General features: G+C 42.2%; 1 protein-coding gene across 1 annotated transcript in view; it reads right to left on the reverse strand.

Moving 5' to 3' along the window:
* NAE1 (NEDD8 activating enzyme E1 subunit 1) overlaps positions 1-18963 on the reverse strand; it is a 308399-nt gene that overhangs the window by 214175 nt on the left and 75261 nt on the right. The window contains exons 9-11 of the mRNA XM_069217198.1: positions 5535-5597; positions 5267-5330; positions 5091-5182 (exon numbers count right to left, since the gene is read on the reverse strand). Coding sequence (XP_069073299.1) covers positions 5091-5182; positions 5267-5330; positions 5535-5597 — 219 coding nt within the window. The remainder of the gene's footprint in view (positions 1-5090; positions 5183-5266; positions 5331-5534; positions 5598-18963) is intronic.

The following is an 18963-nucleotide window of genomic DNA, read 5'->3' on the forward strand; positions in this document are numbered from 1 at the left end:
AACATTATTATCCAGGGTCACACTTATTTTAAAAATAGTAAATAAAGAAAAGTTGTTTAAAAAACAGCCTAGGACGTTCCAGAGCACGCACACTCAGATTTCAAACAAATTAGAGCCTGAACACAAGGGCTGAATATAAAATTAAGTGTTGCTTAGTGTGCTGCATCCACCTGCCTGTCACATGTTTAGATACTAGTGAGGCTATCTTATGCCTCGAATAGGAGTGCCTGAAGGAGGGAATAATTAACACACTTGAAAACTGATACGCCTGGGTAGAGAATTTAAAGTATGTGATAAATTTCACTTATTGCTAGTTTGATCCATCTAAGATTGGGTGCAGCTTGCAGGGTTTGTTTTACGCCCCACAACCTTTAAAATTCACAAGCCACCACTGATTTATTTCCTATCTCCTTTTTAGGTAGAGCGTTAGCATTCGACCTGGTGTATACTTAAGTATACTTATACTAAGGGTTAAAGCAATTTCATTTGTCGGTTGCTGTGTCCTTTAAAAAATATTGCTCGCTAGTGGTCAGTTATGCCTTTTTCTCCCTCCTTTTTTTGGTTCAGAGCAGTGATTTGGTAGTGCTGTATTGTTCAAGTTTGCTTTCTTTATTTGTTGCTGCAACAGACGTACTTTTATTTTTTTACATTTCTTTGGTCGTCCCCTTTCACTGTGCTGTTTAGGCTGGTAGCTGCCTGTGTTTTATTGCAGCATTCCATTCCTCCCACCTCCTCCCATGTCGCTGATATTTGTTTTGGCTTTATTCCAGTGCTGTCTTCTAACCTGCTCCTAAAATAAGCTTTTTTTTTTTTACTAGACAAAGGCACCTAAAATAAGCCTGTTTTCCTAAATAAACACCATATGCCCTTGCATCACATAGCAGAGTCTCTCTCTCTCTCTCTCTATCTCTATCTCTCTCCAGGGACCCTCCCTGCCAGCACTCACAACATGGGACACACAGCATTGCTTATCTCCTTTAGGTGACCATAAATCTTCTCAGGCTGCTCTGCTAACTTCATTAGAGCTTTTTTTTTTTTTGGCTTGTGGGCGCTGTTGTCAAAAGTTGTCAATTAACTTGTTTGAAATGTGCGAAACCTGTTGCATTTCAAATGCTTGTTTTTAATACGATTCTACGAAGTATACAGTTCATCAAATGTGTGGACCAGTACAATATAGATGACCTATTATGGTGTCTCATTAGCCTTTTTAAGAGGCAAACATTACTAAAAATCTGAGAGCGTTGCATAGGCACAGCCCAAGGCAGTGTTTGTTCTTGCTTTTTCTCCCTTAAGAATACAGCTTTGATAAGCATGGTTATTAAACTGCAGAAATTGGTTCCTGGCCCCCTTGTTATCAGCAGTCAAACAGAGTAGAAGTGGGTTCCACATACATCTCAGCCGAACGTCTTCTTGAGCGAATATGAAACAGCAATAACGGGAGTAATTTATCATCCAGTTCTTTGCATACAGTGGCCAGTGAGACGCCAGTTTCTTCAACAGCAAAAGTGTGTATGAACAAAGCTGGAGCCACATTGCTGCCTGTAATCGGAAGTGATTGTACCAAGAGCATGAGGAGTCATTCTAACCTAGTCAATATCCAGGGTGGCAGAACTGCACTTTGAAGAGATGTGTGGTGCTCGCCTAAAAGCATTCGTTAATGTACTTCTACCACATTGTGTTTTCTCACGTTACAGTATTGTTTTCCTTTCATCTTGCACTATTGGGTATTGCACACATTAAAATGGACATTCAAACTGTATTTCAACGTACAACTTGGTAGATAGCACTTCAAAGCCAACATTTCTAAACACTTATTTTTATTTGAAGGTGCAACGTGTGGGCACATGGTTTTACTAGTTATTATACGTGCGCAGCAATGTAGCAGTGCTTTATTTTGAAGTTATATTTGTTTACTACTCCTTAATAGGGACAGGAAAGGACTTGGTAGCTTCATATATCTATGTTGGTTGTAAAGGCAACCTAAAAAGAAGGCGCTGGCACATTGTAGCATAGATAAAATAACTAGTAATACCATATGTTAACAGGTGCTGTTTTGGATATAAGTTAAGCCGTCCATTACAAAATGTTTTCAATACGCCTTAATTGCAACAACAAAGGCTTGGCAACCTATGCTGCAAGCTCCCAGTTTTATATTTTCCAGCAGTTAGTTGGGGCACCTTCAGCCATCTTGGTGTTAATGTTAATAGCGGGTTGTATTCTGGGCCTGACAAGCACTATTATCAACCGCCCAAACGTTCTATGTTACTTTGTGGTGTAAAGAGAGCCACAAAAGTAAGAAAAGACTTGCGGTCCACTTTATTTGCTGCAGACAGTAAACACTTGAGAACTATTGCTCAAAGTAGCACTTGATCAAAAGCCGCACATATGACACAAAGAGACAAAGCATCTGTGCACAAGACATCTAGCACAGATGGGACTGAATGTCAATGGGATTTAATGAATTCTGTCCAAATCTCTGCATTGTGGTAGCTGTAGTCTTTGTTTTCTGCAAGCGAATGCCACTAATGCCAAGGACAGCAATTAATTTGAAAGGAAAGTGCACACACAATAATACCCGATTTAAACACGTTTTTGCCCACTTTTGTGCATTTTGTTCACGTTTTCAACTCTTGAACATGTTTTAGTTTTGTTTATGTCATTTTTTTCCTTGGCTCTATTACGTGCACTGTGCTCTCTACACGGCTTGGCAGCTTACGAAGCTAGTTATAGTCTTTGTGGGAAGTTTGAGATTCTGTTCTTTATGGCAACTGATTCACTGTGTGTTCCATATATACCGCTATAGTAAAGATAACGATCTTTAATATAAGCCTAATTTGCACTTTATTATCCTGTTGCTCTCTCCTTTACCAACATGTCAAGAAATTATTCAAACTTCTCACACTATTCTAGACTCCTTGGCGCACCCTCCTTTCTTTTTCTGACAAAAAAGTATGACTACATTACAGTTAGCTTACTGTGTAAAGGTAGCCTAAAGACAACGATACCCTTTTGATAATTAAAAACATCTTTCCACTAAATTATGTTGCTTTACGTTGTTTTCGACCTCGCGTTGGTGCATATAATAAATTAATTTATTTATTTAAAAAATATGTTTATAATTTACTTTTGTGGTAATTAAAAGAGAGGATGTAGTGTAATGTCCAAAGCTGCCAACCTTGGAGCTAGAGAACCAGATTTGAGTCTTTGCGTCATCACAACATCTTGTGATCCTGGGTAAATTACTTAATCTCCTTAAGCCTACCAAGCATGAATCTGACCCGGTGTAATGTAACTGGTGCTCATGCAAAGCGGATCAATACCTTCGGATTTAGTTTGCTTTCGATATATATAAAAAAAAAAAAAAACACACAACTTCCAATTTATGTACTTTTGTATTGGAGAGTAGTTTACTGCTATATCAAAAGCTGCAAGAGCATTTTTTCTTTTCCACATTTCTTCCACGTGCAATGATTTATTTAATATAGAAACGGACTAGGTGTCTTGGCGTCTGCTCAACATGATGTGATTCTGGGCAAATTACTTACTTTTGTTTGCGCCTATCAAAGATGAATGTGACCTTTGTAATGTAACTATACCTTTAGGTCCGGTTCGTGCTATATAAAAAAATAAAAAAAAACTTTAAAAAAAAAAAGCTGCATTCCTTTTAATTTATGTATTTGGTATTGGGCAGTGCTTTACTGCTATATGAAAAGCAGCAAAAGCTCTTTTTCTTTTCTACGTTTCTTCCACGTGCAATGATGTATTTAATATAATTACTGAGCATGTTCAAGTGGTACGTATTTTAGGCGCTACTCCGCTATATTACACTTCTTGTAGCAGTTATTACATTTGAGTAAGGGGTAAGCGGCCACTAATAACTAACAATTCTAAAATACAACACACACAAAACCACTCCACACACATCCACTATACTACAAAACAAAACACATAGGTAGAAAACATTATCATTTACAACGCCAGCAGCTATAACTCTCACAAATGCGAGAGCTATTGCATTGCAAATGTTTCTTAAAGTTGCTTTTACAAAGAGTTCTAGGGCAGTGGACGGATATATAAGGTAATACTTTTTAAATGTATTTATTACAATTTACAATGCCCACATTAAGGAAGGGGGAAATATTTTAATGGAATAAACTTGAGATAAACAAAAAAAGTAAAAAACAAAAATAAGGAGTAACCACTACACCAACATGAAGGACCAGGCATGCTGGCCTTGCCAATGCTTCCTATTTATTAGATTTTCATCCAAAAGGAAACATTATGTTGAGCAAATGGAGGCACAGATTTTAGGACATATTATGGAAGCCTCATGAACAGTTCCATATTATTCATGACGTACACATTAATCACATATATTTTATTTGCCCAACGTACTATCATGTTGAAACCAATTAAAAACAGTTAGTTGAATTAAATTTAGAATTTACATTTCTTTCCAAATGATTAACAGATCAATACAAACACAAGAACATTTGGATGTGCTATGACCCACACAACCTACTCTGATGCGTAATTCAGCAGTAATAAAAGTGTGTTGGCATACCCTGCTAAATTTATCTCTGTATTTCTTAGCTAGGGTTGATTTTGCATTTCTTTTACCAAACCTATAAAATAAATCAATTGTCTTTCGCTTTAACTAATTTCAGTATCATTAAAATACGTATTTTGGGGAGACCCCCATCAAACACAGCACATCAATAAATTACATCCTCAAGCATACGTGTGAAAGGCAGTTAAAAACAGCAAAATGTTAAAAGCAGTATCTTAAGCTTGTTTTGTTTCTCAGACACCATGATGAAAAGAGAAATCTTAAGACAAAGGCCCTCATTACAACCTTGGCGGGCGGAGGAGGCCGCCCGCCAAGGTTTGACCGCCGAGAGGCCACCTATGCAGCCGCAATCCCGCCAGCCGCATTACAACATCCCCGTTGGGCCGGCAGGCGGAAACAGAGTTTCCGCCCACCGGCCCAGCAGTGATGCCTTTGAATCATTCAGGAATTCAACAAGATGAGAGTGTCTGCTCAGTCTTGCATATTTTCTCACTTGATTAAGATCATGTGTTTGAAGTACCTTTGAGGCTCCAAGTGCTGTGTTCACATTCTTGATTGCTTCTTCAAAGTTCTCTTCATCTTCTGGAACCCCATTCTCATTTTTTAAAATTCCTTTTTAATACAAAGAGGCAAGATACTGTGGTTAAAATTGTTGAAGCCTGTGTGAAACAAAACAAATGCATTTTGGTTGCCTACCTTGTCTAATCATCTCCCTGAAAGCTTCCTTTTCCTTATAGTTATTGGGTATCTGCCCATCATTCTAAATGAAAAATAACAGATTAAAAAACACAACTTGGATTTTGTGTAAACTGGGATATGTAATACAATTAATTTTAATGTATACTTCAAATAAATAGACCTTTCCAAAACAAAGTACATCATTTGAGATTAGTGATGTACAACGAGCAGGCTGTGACATTAAAAAACAAACAGGACAATTTGAATACATGCACTTTGAACATACCGCAACACGCCACTTTTCCAGAAACTTTGCTACAATAATGATCCACGGTGTGTGGCTGTGATCCTGCAAGCGGTTACAATGGAAAGATAAGAAGTTATAATTTAGTCACACTTTTCTTACTTCTAGACAGAGGAAAGAAAATTACGGCCTCAGGCAAAATTAAGACAGTACTACACATTTTCCTCATGTTTAGCACCACAGATGGGTCTACTACTAACCTTTAAGGGACTCATTTAAAGAACATATCCCATTTGTCCAAAAAGCTGTCATGTTTTGCTTCTCGACCCTTTTATATGGAATATCACTCTGCTGACTACACATAATAAATACAAAGTTTCTTTAAAACTAAATTGAAAACTACATTCCGAAAAAAGTACATTTCTTTTATATGAACTGTGTGAAGCATAGGCCACTCTAGTTTTAAATCTGTAAACTCAGACACATACATGTCTTGTAAGCAGGGAGGAGAGTAAATGCAAACAGGACATATGCTACCCTTAAATTACTGATCTTTCACTTCCATTCCATAAGAACTTAGATTACCAAGTGGAGCAATGTTTCTTTGAGGTGGTAGCCGGCACAAAACAAGCATTGGCATAGCCAATAGGTCTCATCTATACAAGAGCTATTGTCTTTGGCAATTTCCTTTAGCCATGTTGCACACAAGTATAGCTGCTGTTCAGCATGGATAAAAGTTAGTGGCGTGGAGTGTCGTAGAGTGGAGGAGTAGAGTTTCGTAGAGTGGATTTGTTGGAGAAGAGTGTTGCAGAGTGGAATAGATGAAGTAGAGTGTCGAAGGGACTAGAGTTCAGTGGTTAAGTGTGTTGTAGAGTGCAAGGTCGGAGAGTGGGGTGGTATAGGGTGGAGTGGACTGAGGTATTGGGGTGGATTGGACTGGGTTAGAGTGGGATGGATTGGATTTAGGCAGATTGGGTGGACTGACTGGGGTGGAATGGAATGGAGTGGGTGGAATGGAGTGGGTGGACTGGATGGGAGATTGGAGTGGTGTGGATTGAATTGGGTGGGGTGGCTTTGAGTCAGGTGAATTAGGGTGGAGTTGGTGGATTAGACTGGAGTGGAGTGGACTGCGGTGGACTGGATTGGACTCGAGTTGGGTAGGTTGGACTGCATCTCTGGAGAACTGAGCCTTGATTGTTTCATTAAAGAGGCTCAAGATTGCACAATCTCTTTTTTGCACGGATTGCACGCAACTTTCAATAAATAATTTTTAACCAAGTAAAAAAAAGTCTTCTACAAGCTACAATTAGTAGCAGTCGACTGATAACCTTTGATTCCCAATGTTCAATGAGAGTGAGAAAACCAACAAGTCAGCCTGTTTTTGCAAACACCAACCAGGCGTGTCACATGATGGCAAAGAAACGTTTGGCTCAGGTGGCTTCCTGTGGTGGTTCAGACAACCTCTCAGATGAGCCACGATGAACACATAGGATCCCATGGGACACGTACGCCTTCCTCTTCAGGGAAATTATGACAAAAAAAATATTGTAAAGATGTTTACATAAAAACAAAAACAAAAATTGCAAAACTGGCAAAAAATCAAATGCTAATCCTTCTGCCCAGAAAGGGCCTTCCCTTTCTGGTCTCTTCTCTACATTAGCAATTCTCAACTTATTTTACACATTCCTTTCAACACAAAGCAAAAGACGACCTTAACGAGGTATTTTTTGTAACAAAAAATATCTAAGCCCAAAAAGCACAACCATGGCAATCCAGGTCTGGGATTCCATAAACTGGCAAACGGCTTAGTTAAAAAAAAAGGAAGGATGTTACCTTTAAACTGACCCAGTTACAGCTAGACCTTACTCTCTCTCCTATTCCTAACATACGGGGACCCTGCCATAGCTATCAAGGCTGAGAGTTTTGCAGTTGGGCCTTCATGTGCATGTTCACACATATACTTGTAAATGCCCCCTTCGACTTGATGAGTAGGTATTGTGCTTTTCTCCCAAGCACCACTGCTGGGGATAAATGCATCTGATTACAGTGACTTTTGGATTGTTCAAAAACAATGACTTTCTAGCATGCTCTCCAATTCCAAACAGTTCTCAGACTCATTCAGGGTTCTTTTTAATAAAATATTAATACCCGATGACTAGATGTTTCCTCCACACTAGATCTAGGTCCTCTTTAGCAGGGCTTGATGTTTCTAGCAGGTTGCTAGATGTTTCCTCCACACTGTGACTAGGTCCTACTAACTTATATTATGTTATAATTATCTGTTTCAAATGCTATGTTATATGTAGCTGTATATTGCACAACTCAGCCAGGAGGGTATCCTGGCACTGAAACAGGAGCTGTATGGGCTGAACCAGGGTTGCCACTTGCGGAATTCAAGACCTGAAGAAGAAGTTCCAATGCTTAGGGGTAAATTGTTCCAGGCTTTACAAACAAGGAAGGCATAGGTGCGACCGCTACATCTGGTTCTGTATATTCAGGTGGGGGTGAGGGATGTACGGGCAGGAGTCGTCATAAGGCTGCAGGATGTAGTTAAGCATAACACCACCAAAATATCAGATAAGGCAAAGGCTTGCAAACAAAATGCACTACTGTTCTTGAACACACAAACTGATTGTCAATGTACTGGAAAATGTTTGCAAATTTGAGCTCAACTGAGATTGAAAGTGACAATTTAAAATATATATATGAGAGATATCTTATGTTTGGAAATCATGGATATGTAAAAATAAGCAATCTTTACGTTCCAGTAAGTATATGATGTATGTATATAAAATTTATAGAGAGCACTAAACCCAAAGGTGTCAAAGCGCTAAAGGAACCTGGTCTGAGACAGAAGCACTAACTATGAGAAATGGAGAGTGAAAGGCCAAGTCTTCAATTGTTTTTTGAAAACCACAAAGGAAGCAATTTCTGCTATACAGGACGGTAGAGATTCTAAAGCCTTGCGGCCACCATCGTTGAAACCCTGCCGACCCAGCTTGTCTTGAGGAACCTGGGAACTTGCACTAGTTTATGGGACATGGACCCAAGTGTCCTACCTAGACAGTAACCGTAAAATAAAGAATTAATCTGGACAGAGCACTTTTTAATGTAGAGCCAAGACGACAAGGCATAAGGCTTTAAATACAATCTTCTTTTGGACTTGCAGCCAGTAAAGTGAACAAATATCTTCACTGACTGATACAAGCTGTGGAATGTTTAGAATGAGACAGGCGGCCGCATTCTGAACAACCTGAAGTTTGTTGATACAGGACTTGCTTATACTGAGATAAAGGGAATTACAATAGTCCAAGCGTAAAGTAATCAGTGGTACTGTGACCACCTGGCTCAGATTCTCTGGGGTGAATGGGAAAATCTTTCTCAGAATTTTAATAATCAGGATGCAGGTGCTAGTCATACCACTGACCTGAGTCTCAAAACTGAGAGTGTTGTCAAATACGACACCCAGGTTTTTGGCCGACTTGACCAGGGAAGGAAGAGACTCGCACTCACTCAGCCACTAGGTTATCAGACCAGACTTATTCCTGGGCGCCGAAGACCAGAACCTTTGTTTTGACAGCATCAAGTTTAAGGTTGTTATCCTTCATCCATTTGTTAATGTTGGACATGCATTGATTGAATTTTCCAGCAACCCGGGTCTGATCACTGGAAATGAATACGATGATTTGAGTATCGTAGGGCGTACAACAGCACATTAAATCCAAACAAACACACCAGAGCCGCCAGAGGAGCAACATTCACATTAAAAAGAACAGGTCTAAGAGCTGATCCCTGAAGAGCCCCACAAGGGAGGCTAAAGGCCTTCTCCTTGAAATCACCACACCTAACCGTCTGAACTCTGTTCGTAAGGAAGGAGGAGAGAAGATGGAGAGCCGAACCCTTAATATCACAATCTCCTGCAGCCGCTGGATCATCCTCGCCAGCCAGACTGTATCAAATGCTGCTGACAGATCAAGCAGCAGCAGAACAGCAGCACCACGCACTTGATTAACCTGGAAGCGAATAGTATAAGGTACCACCACAAGAGCGGATTTTTACTATGGCCAGTCCTAAAGCCATTTTGCAAGGGATCCAAAATGTTAAGTGCTTCAATTAATTTCAAAAGTTCCTGGTTAATGAATTTCTCCTTGATCTTAGCTGGCAACAGGAGTAGTGAGATGGGACGAAAGCTTTTAAAATCTTCTGGAATGGCCTTAGGTTTTTTCAGTAATTAGGTCACTATAGCTTATTTCCATGGAGTAGGAAAGATTCCATATTGCAATATGTGAGCAAACATGTTTTGCAAAAAGTCAGCAGTTGGTTCTAATGCCAGATGGAAACTTTTTACATAGAATGGATCCGTAGGGCGTCCGATTTCACACTTAACAGGATCTCCCTATTTTTGCTGCAGTGATATAGAGGAGAATCCCAGGAGTTGATTGGTGTAATAGTCAGAGAACACTCCATCAGACAAACTACCGCCATCCTGGGTGAGCTCAAATGAGGAGTAAATGTCCAGAATTTTGTTCTGAAAATAGAGCGCCATTCCATCACAAAAGGTTTGGGAAAATGATACCTGGTTCAGAGATGGCGGGTAGATAAATCTTTAACTATGTTAAAGAGTTGTTTTGAGGAATTAGCCACCTCCTTGATCTTTTCAATGTTCAGTGAAAAAGGAAACGTTGGCCGATTTAATCAATAATCTGTATTGCAGCAACAGGGCCTTGTGTTATCTTTTTCGATACACTGAGCCTCTGGGTCAGAAGTAATACTTCACCTACGTTCCTGTCTGCGACATTCATGTCTCAGTGTTCCAAGTTCCGCCGAGAACCAGGGCACAGTGGGTTTGTGTCTCATTAATTATTTTTAGCCCTGAGTGGGGCAATATTGTCCAAAGCTTATGTAACCCAAGTGTGAAAGCCTTCAGTAGAGTAGGCTAGAGAGCCAATCACACCAGTTTTGGAAGAGTTGAGTGCGTCTTCCAAGTTGATTGAAGTAATTTTATTTATATTCCTACAGGTTTCAATCTGCGGGGGGTCCCGACACACTCTGGATGAGAAGGTGAGAAGAAGGGGTGCTAAAAGTGATGGCAATATGGCCCATCCAGATAAGCAAGTGAATTCTATTAATTATCAAGTTCTAGTTGTTAGAAAAATACCATCCAAAGTAGCGAGTGGCTGTGTCAACCCTCTGGGACAGCTCTAAGCTGGACATTAGTTCTAAGAAGAAAACAGTATCCTTACAGAGGAGATCATCAAAGTGAAAGCTAAAGTCACCTAATATTGTGGAATTTTGTAACCAAGGTGGGGTTTGCTTTCCAAAATACCAAGAAGGTAGCCCTCGAGTTGGAGGAAGATAGACAAGGATGCCTGAGAAGGTATCCTTAGCTGAGACTTACAATCTAAAGAAAGCATCCTCTGTACCATATGTGATATTTGAAGTTATGGAGCAAGAGTACAACCCAGCTCCTCGCTGGCTATGATCACTAGGCCACCTCTGAGTCAGCCCTGATCATCCTGTCTAGAAATTGTATAGCCAGGTGGAAAAACATCAACCAGATCAGGCCAGAGTCCTCCCTTTCCCAAGTTTCAGTAATAAAAGGACAGTCTAGGGCCAGTGCCAGAATCAGCTCATGGGTCTCAAAAGTCTGTTTAATTAATGAGTGCATATTCAGCAAGGCACAATGAAACTGCTTTTGAAATAAAGGAGCTGGGCAGGTGGGCCCTACTCATGAGCCAGGGGACATGGTATCCAAGTTGGTGACAAAATGGAAATTACAGCTAGAACAATGCTCGTCATTAAGTGTGCAAGACATCCATGGTATAGTGGCAGACTACAGAGTGATTACGAAGATCTAAAAGTTGTTTCCCTGGCACCGTCCAGCTGGGGATGGGTTCAGATAGGCTTGCCTTTGGCACGCCAGCGGCTCATCCGCCCTGCCGTAAACCTTATGAAGGATGCCGAAAGGAGGACAGCCAAAACAACTAGGCTGCTGACCTAATAAAAAGGTGGTCTCCAACTCAGGCATGCCAGAATAAAGTGCACGTGCCAGCACCCCCTTCGATCAACGAGCCAATCAGGCTGCGGCGGAACGGAGGGTGCTGAAAAGAAAGCAAAAGGTGAAACACTCACCCACCCAACGCAGACCCCAAACCAAAATAAAATGCAGGACAGTTTTTTTTTTTTTTAAGAACAGCCTATAAAATTCAGCAGCTATTTAAAAATCACTTCGCAGAAATGCGCACTTTCAGCCAAATTTAAAAGTTACTTAGTACGGGTGCCAAGGGGCCGGGATCTACAATTCGAGGTGCATCAATTTACATATATTTAAAAGGACCAATCCTTTTACTAGAGTTATCATTTTGAAAGACTGCTTTCACTTCCATTTGTTAAAACCTCAAGACAAAACAAGCATTTACAATGCGACGGGTCTCGCGTTTGCTCATGTTAGAGCTGATCGCGTTGTAAACTCTTAACCCGACTTTTCAACTATCGGGCAAAAGTGCATTTATGTACATAACCCGAAAAAGTGAAATCAATTATGTAAAGCGCTCGACTTCTGCCAAGCGAGATCGCGCTCTAAACTAGAGAAAAAAAAAGTCCACAAGCCAGATGGAAAACAGCGAGCCTCGCATGTTTTCTGTACTTGGTCGCTGCGCTCGAGGAGGGCTTGCCACCGGAAAAGGCATGACATATGGGTGCCTTCGACTAATGAAAGCAAGCAGATTTTATTAGGGAAGCCCACGAACCAATAAAAAGCACTGATGTGAAGTTGACAGGGCTCCGAGCCCTTTTATAAATACAAAAGGGTCTCCCTGCATAGGCATGCGCGAGCACATGCAACGCAGGCTCGACCCTAAAAAATGGACGGACGCCCCCAATCTCCATTCACACAACAAACTGTTGTGTGGACAGATACTTTATTTACAACCTCTTTTACAAGCAGTGAAAGTATGACACATTACAAAAGTAGTGCGCTGGGGGCCCGATTCTTTTACTGATGTACACAAACATATCATAAACATCCTAGTGACACCTTTTTAATGACATGAATGTTCAAAGTCTAGGCAAAATGTAAAAAAAAAAAAAAAAATGGTGAATTAGCTAATCACGTAAAATTCCTGAAATTACGGCATGTAATAACACCACCATTCACAGCAAAATTATAGCGCAGGAATAATCAGAACGCAACCAGCTGTTCACAGTAATTGGGGGTTTTTGCACTTTTGTTTAGCAAGAAATGTGAATTCACGTCATAAACTAATGGGGACACATTTACCACTAAAATGTAGAATTGCATTTTGCGTACTTACCATTAATTTCACATAATTTTTCCGATTTTAACCATAATTACACACACCTCTCTAATACATACGTCGAGGGCAGTGCAGAGGGTAGAAAATGAAAATGTCACTTACCCAGTGTACATCTGTTCGTGGCATTAGTCGCTGCAGATTCACATGTTGTGCATAGTCCGCCGTCTGGTGTTGGGTCGGAGTGTTACAAGTTGTTTTTCTTCGAAGAAGTCTTTTCGAGTCACGAGACCGAGGGACTCCTCCTCCTTTGTTCCATTGCGCATGGGCGTCGACTCCATGTTAGATTGTTTTCCCCGCAGAGGGTGAGGTAGGAGTTGTGTATGTTAGTAATAGTGCCCATGCAATGGAGTGAATAAGTATGTACCAAATAAGGTTTAAGTAATATATTTACAAATATACAAATGTTGAAGATAACTTCCAAACGGCTACAGGCTCCCGGGGAGGCGGGTGGGCACATGTGAATCTGCAGCGACTAATGCCACGAACAGATGTACACTGGGTAAGTGACATTTTCAGTTCGGTGGCATGTGTAGCTGCAGATACACATGTTGTGCATAGACTAGTAAGCAGTTATCTCCCCAAAAGCGGTGGCTCAGCCTGTAGGAGTGGAAGTAGTCTGAAATAAAGTTCTTAGTACGGCTTGACCTACTGTGGCTTGTTGTGCGGATAGCACGTCTACACAGTAGTGCTTAGTAAACGTGTGAGGCGTAGACCATGTGGCTGCCTTACATATCTCGTTCATTGGAATGTTTCCTAGGAAGGCCATGGTAGCGCCTTTCTTTCTGTTTGAATGTGCCCTTGGTGTAATGGGCAGCTCTCTCTTTGCTTTGAGGTAGCAGGTTTGGATGCACTTAACTATCCATCTGGCTATACCCTGTTTTGATATTGGGTTTCCTGTATGAGGTTTTTGAAATGCAATAAACAGTTGTTTTGTTTTCCTAATTTCTTTTGTTCTGTCAATGTAGTACATTATGGCTCTTCTGATGTCTAATGTATGTAGTGCCCTTTCAGCTACTGAGTCTGGCTGTGGGAAGAACACTGGTAGTTCTACCGTTTGATTTAAGTGGAATGGTGAAATAACTTTTGGTAAAAATTTAGGATTGGTTCTTAGGACTACCTTATTTTTGTGTATTTGAATAAAAGGTTCTTGTATAGTAAACGCCTGAATTTCACTTACTCTTCTTAGAGATGTGATGGCAATGAGAAATGCAACTTTCCACGTTAAGAATTGCATTTGGCAAGAGTGCATGGGTTCAAAAGGTGGGCTCATGAGTCTTGTTAAGACGATGTTGAGGTTCCATGAAGGAACAGGTGGTGTTCTTGGTGGTATAATTCTTTTTAGGCCTTCCATAAACGCTTTAATGACAGGTATCCTAAATAGTGAAGTTGAATGGGTAATCTGCAGGTATGCAGATATTGCTGCGAGGTGTATTTTTATGGAAGAGAAGGCTAGATTTGATTTCTGTAAATGTAGTAAGTATCCCACTATATCCTTTGGAGATGCATGTAATGGGTGAACTTGCTTATTATGGCAGTAGCAAACAAATCTTTTCCATTTGCTTGCGTAGCAGTGTCTAGTGGATGGTCTTCTAGCTTGTTTTATGACTTCCATACATTCTTGGGTGAGGTTTAAATGTCCGAATTCTAGGATCTCAGGAGCCAGATTGCTAGATTCAGCGATGCTGGGTTTGATTGCCTGATCTGTTGTTTGTGTTGTGTTAACAGATCTGGCCTGTTGGGTAACTTGACATGGGGTACTACTACAGGTCTAGTAGTGTTGTGTACTAAGGTTGTCTTGCCCATGTTGGTGCTACTAGTATGAGTTTGAGTTTGTTTTGACTCAATTTGTTTACTAGATATGGAAGGAGAGGGAGAGGGGGAAAAGCGTACGCAAATATCCCTGACCAGTTCATCCATAGAGCATTGCCTTGAGACTGCCTGTGTGGGTACCTGGATGCGAAGTTTTGGCATTTTGCGTTCTCTTTTGTTGCAAATAGGTCTATTTGAGGTGTTCCCCAAATCTTGAAGTAAGTGTTTAGAATGTGGGGGTGAATCTCCCATTCGTGGACCTGTTGGTGATCCCGAGAGAGATTGTCTGCTAGTTGATTTTGGATCCCTGGGATAAATTGTGCTATTAGGCGAATGTGGTTGTGAATTGCCCATTGTCATATCTTTTGTGCCAGGAGGCACAGCTGTGTCGAGTGTGTTCCCCCTTGTTTGTTTAGATAATACATTGTTATCATGTTGTCTGATTTGACAAGAATGTATTAGTGGGTTATGATGGGTTGAAATGCTTTCAACGCTAGAAATACTGCTAACAATTCGAGGTGATTTATATGCAGCTTTGTTTGATATACGTCCCATTGTCCTTGGATGGTGTGTTGACTGAGGTGTGCTCCCCACCCTGTCATGGAAGCATCTGTTATCACGTATTGTGGCACTGGGTCTTGGAAAGGCAGCCCTTTGTTTAAATTTATACTGTTCCACCATAGAAGCGAGATGTATGTTTGGCGGTCTATCAACACCAGATCTAGAAGGTGACCCTGTGCATGTGACCATTGTGATGCTAGGCACTGTTGTAAGGGCCTCATGTGCAGTCTTGCGTTTGGGACAATGGCTATGCATGAGGACATCATGCCTAGGAGTTTTAATACCATCTTTGCCTGTATTTTTTGTGTTGGATACATGGCTTGTATAACCTTGTGAACATTTTGAACCCTTTGTGGACTTGGAGTGGCTATTCCCTTCGTTGTGTTGATTATTGCTCCTAAGTATTGCTGTGTTTTGCACGGCAGAATGTGAGATTTTGTATAGTTGATGGAGAAACCGAGTTTGTAGAGGGTTTGTATGACATAATCCGTGTGGTGTGAACACTTTGTTAGGGAGTTGGTTTTGATTAGCCAATCGTCTAGGTACGGGAATACGTGTATTTGCTGCCTTCTGATGTGTGCAGCTACTACTGCCAGGCATTTTGTAAATACTCTTGGTGCGGTTGTTATACCGAACGGCAACACTTTGAATTGGTAATGTATTCCTTTGAATACGAACCTTAGGTATTTCCTGTGCGAGGGATGTATCGGTATGTGGAAATACGCGTCCTTTAGATCTAAGGTTGTCATGTAGTCTTGTTGCTTTAGCAGTGGTAGCACGTCTTGTAGCGTGACCATGTGAAAGTGGTCTGATTTGATGTAGGTGTTTAGTGTTCTGAGATCTAGGATCGGTCTCAGTGTTTCGTCCTTTTTTGGTATTAGAAAGTACAGTGAGTAAACTCCCGTGTTTTTTTTGTGTACATGGTGCCAATTCTATTGCGTCCTTTTGCAGTAATGCTTGAACTTCTAGTTCTAGAAGGTCTAGATGTTGTTTTGACATATTCCGTGTTTTTGGTGGGACATCTGGAGGGAGTTGGAGAAATTCTATGCAATAACCATGTCGGATAATTGCTAAGACCCAAGTGTCTGTTGTTATCTCCTCCCAAGATTTGTAAAACTGACTTAGTCTTCCCCCCACTGGTGTTGTGTGAAGGGGTTGAGTGACTTGTGAGTCACTGTTTGGTTGGAGGGATTTTTGGACTTTGAAATTTTCCCCGGTTTCTAGGGAATTGTCCTCCTCTGTACTGGCCCCGAAAGCCTCCCCTTTGGTACTGTCCCTGGTATGTAGCCGGTGTTGACTGTGAGGTGCTGGCTTGTGTGGCTTGACCCCGAAACCCCCCTCTTAAGGTTGTTTTGCTGAAGGTGCTGAAAGTGCCTCTGCCCTGCGGGGAATAGAGTGCGCCCATGGCCTTGGCTGTGTCAGTGTCCTTTTTCAATTTCTCAATTGCCGTGTCGACTTCGGGTCCAAACAATTGTTGTTCATTGAACGGCATATTGAGCACCGCTTGCTGTATTTCCGGTTTAAAGCCAGATTTGCGCAACCATGCGTGCCTTCTTATGGTTACTGCGGTATTTATTGTTCTTGCAGCTGTGTCCGCTGCGTCCATAGAGGATCGTATTTGGTTATTGGAGATGTTTTGTCCCTCCTCAACCACTTGTTTTGCCCGTTTCTGAAATTCCTTGGGTAGATGCTCGATGAGATGCTGCATCTCGTCCCAATGGGCTCTATCATATCGCGCTAGGAGCGCCTGAGAGTTGGCGATGCGCCACTGGTTTGCAGCTTGTACTGCGACCCTTTTCCCAGCCGCGTCGAACTTGCGGCTCTCCTTATCCGGAGGTGGTGCCTCGCCTGATGTGTGCGAGTTGGCTCTCTTGCGAGCTGCCCCTACCACGACTGAATCTGGTGGCAGCTGTGAGGTGATAAAAGTAGGGTCCGTGGGCGGTGCTTTATATTTTTTCTCCACCCTTGCAGTTATCGCTCTACTCTTGACAGGTTCTTTGAAGATCTGCTTTGCGTGCCTTAGCATTCCTGGAAGCATAGGCAGGCTTTGGTAGGTGCTATGGGTGGAAGAGAGGGTGTTGAAAAGGAAGTCATCCTCGACAGGTTCTGCGTGTAACAACACGTTATGGAACTCTGCTGCCCTAGCTACCACCTGTGCATACGCTGTGCTGTCCTCAGGTGGTGGGGGCTTGGTAGGGTTCGACTCAGGACTATTGTCTGATACTGGGGCGTCGTATAGGTCCCAAGCGTCTTGGTCATCTTGGCTCATGGTGGTATGAGCCGGTGAATGTGACGGAGTCTGTGCCGGTGATACATGAGTTACAGGTGGAGGAGAGGGTGGCGGGGTTACCTTTTTACCCACTTTTGTTTGTGGTGTTTGGAACTCGAGTCTCCTTTTTCTCCTGATTGGGGGAAGGGTGCCGATTTTCCCTGTCCCACTTTGTAAGAAGATCCGCTTTTGTGTGTGGTCCACGTCAGTGGTCTGCAACTCTTCCTCAAATCTGTGCTTGCGCATTTGAGAGGACAGTGATTGTTCCTCTGAATACGAGCTGGCAGTCGGTTCGGTTGCCAGTCGTTTTGGCACCGAAACTGTGTCTTTGCTTGTTTTCGGCTCCGAGGAGAATTTACTCTTTTTCGGAGTCGAGTCTTCTCGGAGTCGATCCTCCTCGGTGCCGCTGTCTCTGCGTCGAGCAGCTTCGGTTCCACTGTCTCGGCGTCGATCTTTTTCGGCAGCAGTGTCTCGGTCCCGAGATTGCTGCGTGCCTGTGTCTCGACCCGAGTCGGACGATCTCGGCACCGGTTCGGCCTTTTTCGGTGCCGATGGTCGGTCACCTACTTTATGGGTTGAGCCATGGCCTGTTGGCAGTGGCATCCCCTGGGCCTTGTCTGTTTTCTTGTGTGGTGCTTGCTTCGACGTCTTACTCACGGTTTCTTCGACGTCGAATTCGTCCGAGTCCGATTCATGAATGGAGAAGGCTTCCTCTTCTTCTCCTTGTTCCTCGAGCCCTCGTTGTCCTGTCGGCGTGGCCGCCATCTGTAATCTTCTGGCTCGCCGGTCAAGGAGCGTTTTTCGGGACCGAAACGCACGACAGGCCTCACACGTCTCTTCCTTGTGCTCGGGCGACAGGCACAAGTTACAGACCAAATGTTGGTCTGTATATGGAAATTTATTGTGGCATTTAGGACAGAATCGGAACGGGGCCCGTTCCATCAGTGTCAATCTTACATGCGGTCGGGCCGACCAGGCCCCGACGGGGGATCGAAATTACCCCGGAGGGCTACGGGAGCTCTTCCCGATTCGGTGTCGATTCTATTCTAACCCAATACCGAACGAAACAATACCGACGTAGTTTTCCGAAGTTATGACTATCTTTCCGTCCCGAAACCCAGAGCGAAAAGGAACACGTCCGAACCCGATGGCGGAAGAAAAACAATCTAACATGGAGTCGACGCCCATGCGCAATGGAACAAAGGAGGTGTCGTCCCTCGGTCTCGTGACTCGAAAAGACTTCTTCGAAGAAAAACAACTTGTAACACTCCGACCCAACACCAGACGGCGGACTATGCACAACATGTGTATCTGCAGCTACACATGCCACCGAACACAACATTACAACTTGTATTTTCAAGTACACTTATACCACCCCATCACTGCGTTAAGAAATAGTAGACAACTCATTCCCCAAAGCATAAATACTTTAAACATTGAATTGACTAGATACAAATGAAAGTGAACTGGCTGAAGATGGGACAGGGTACAAAAATGATTTCTTAGTAGTGTAAAT

This window comes from Pleurodeles waltl, chromosome 12 (genome assembly GCF_031143425.1).
Source record: "Pleurodeles waltl isolate 20211129_DDA chromosome 12, aPleWal1.hap1.20221129, whole genome shotgun sequence".
Taxonomy (NCBI): domain Eukaryota; kingdom Metazoa; phylum Chordata; class Amphibia; order Caudata; family Salamandridae; genus Pleurodeles; species Pleurodeles waltl.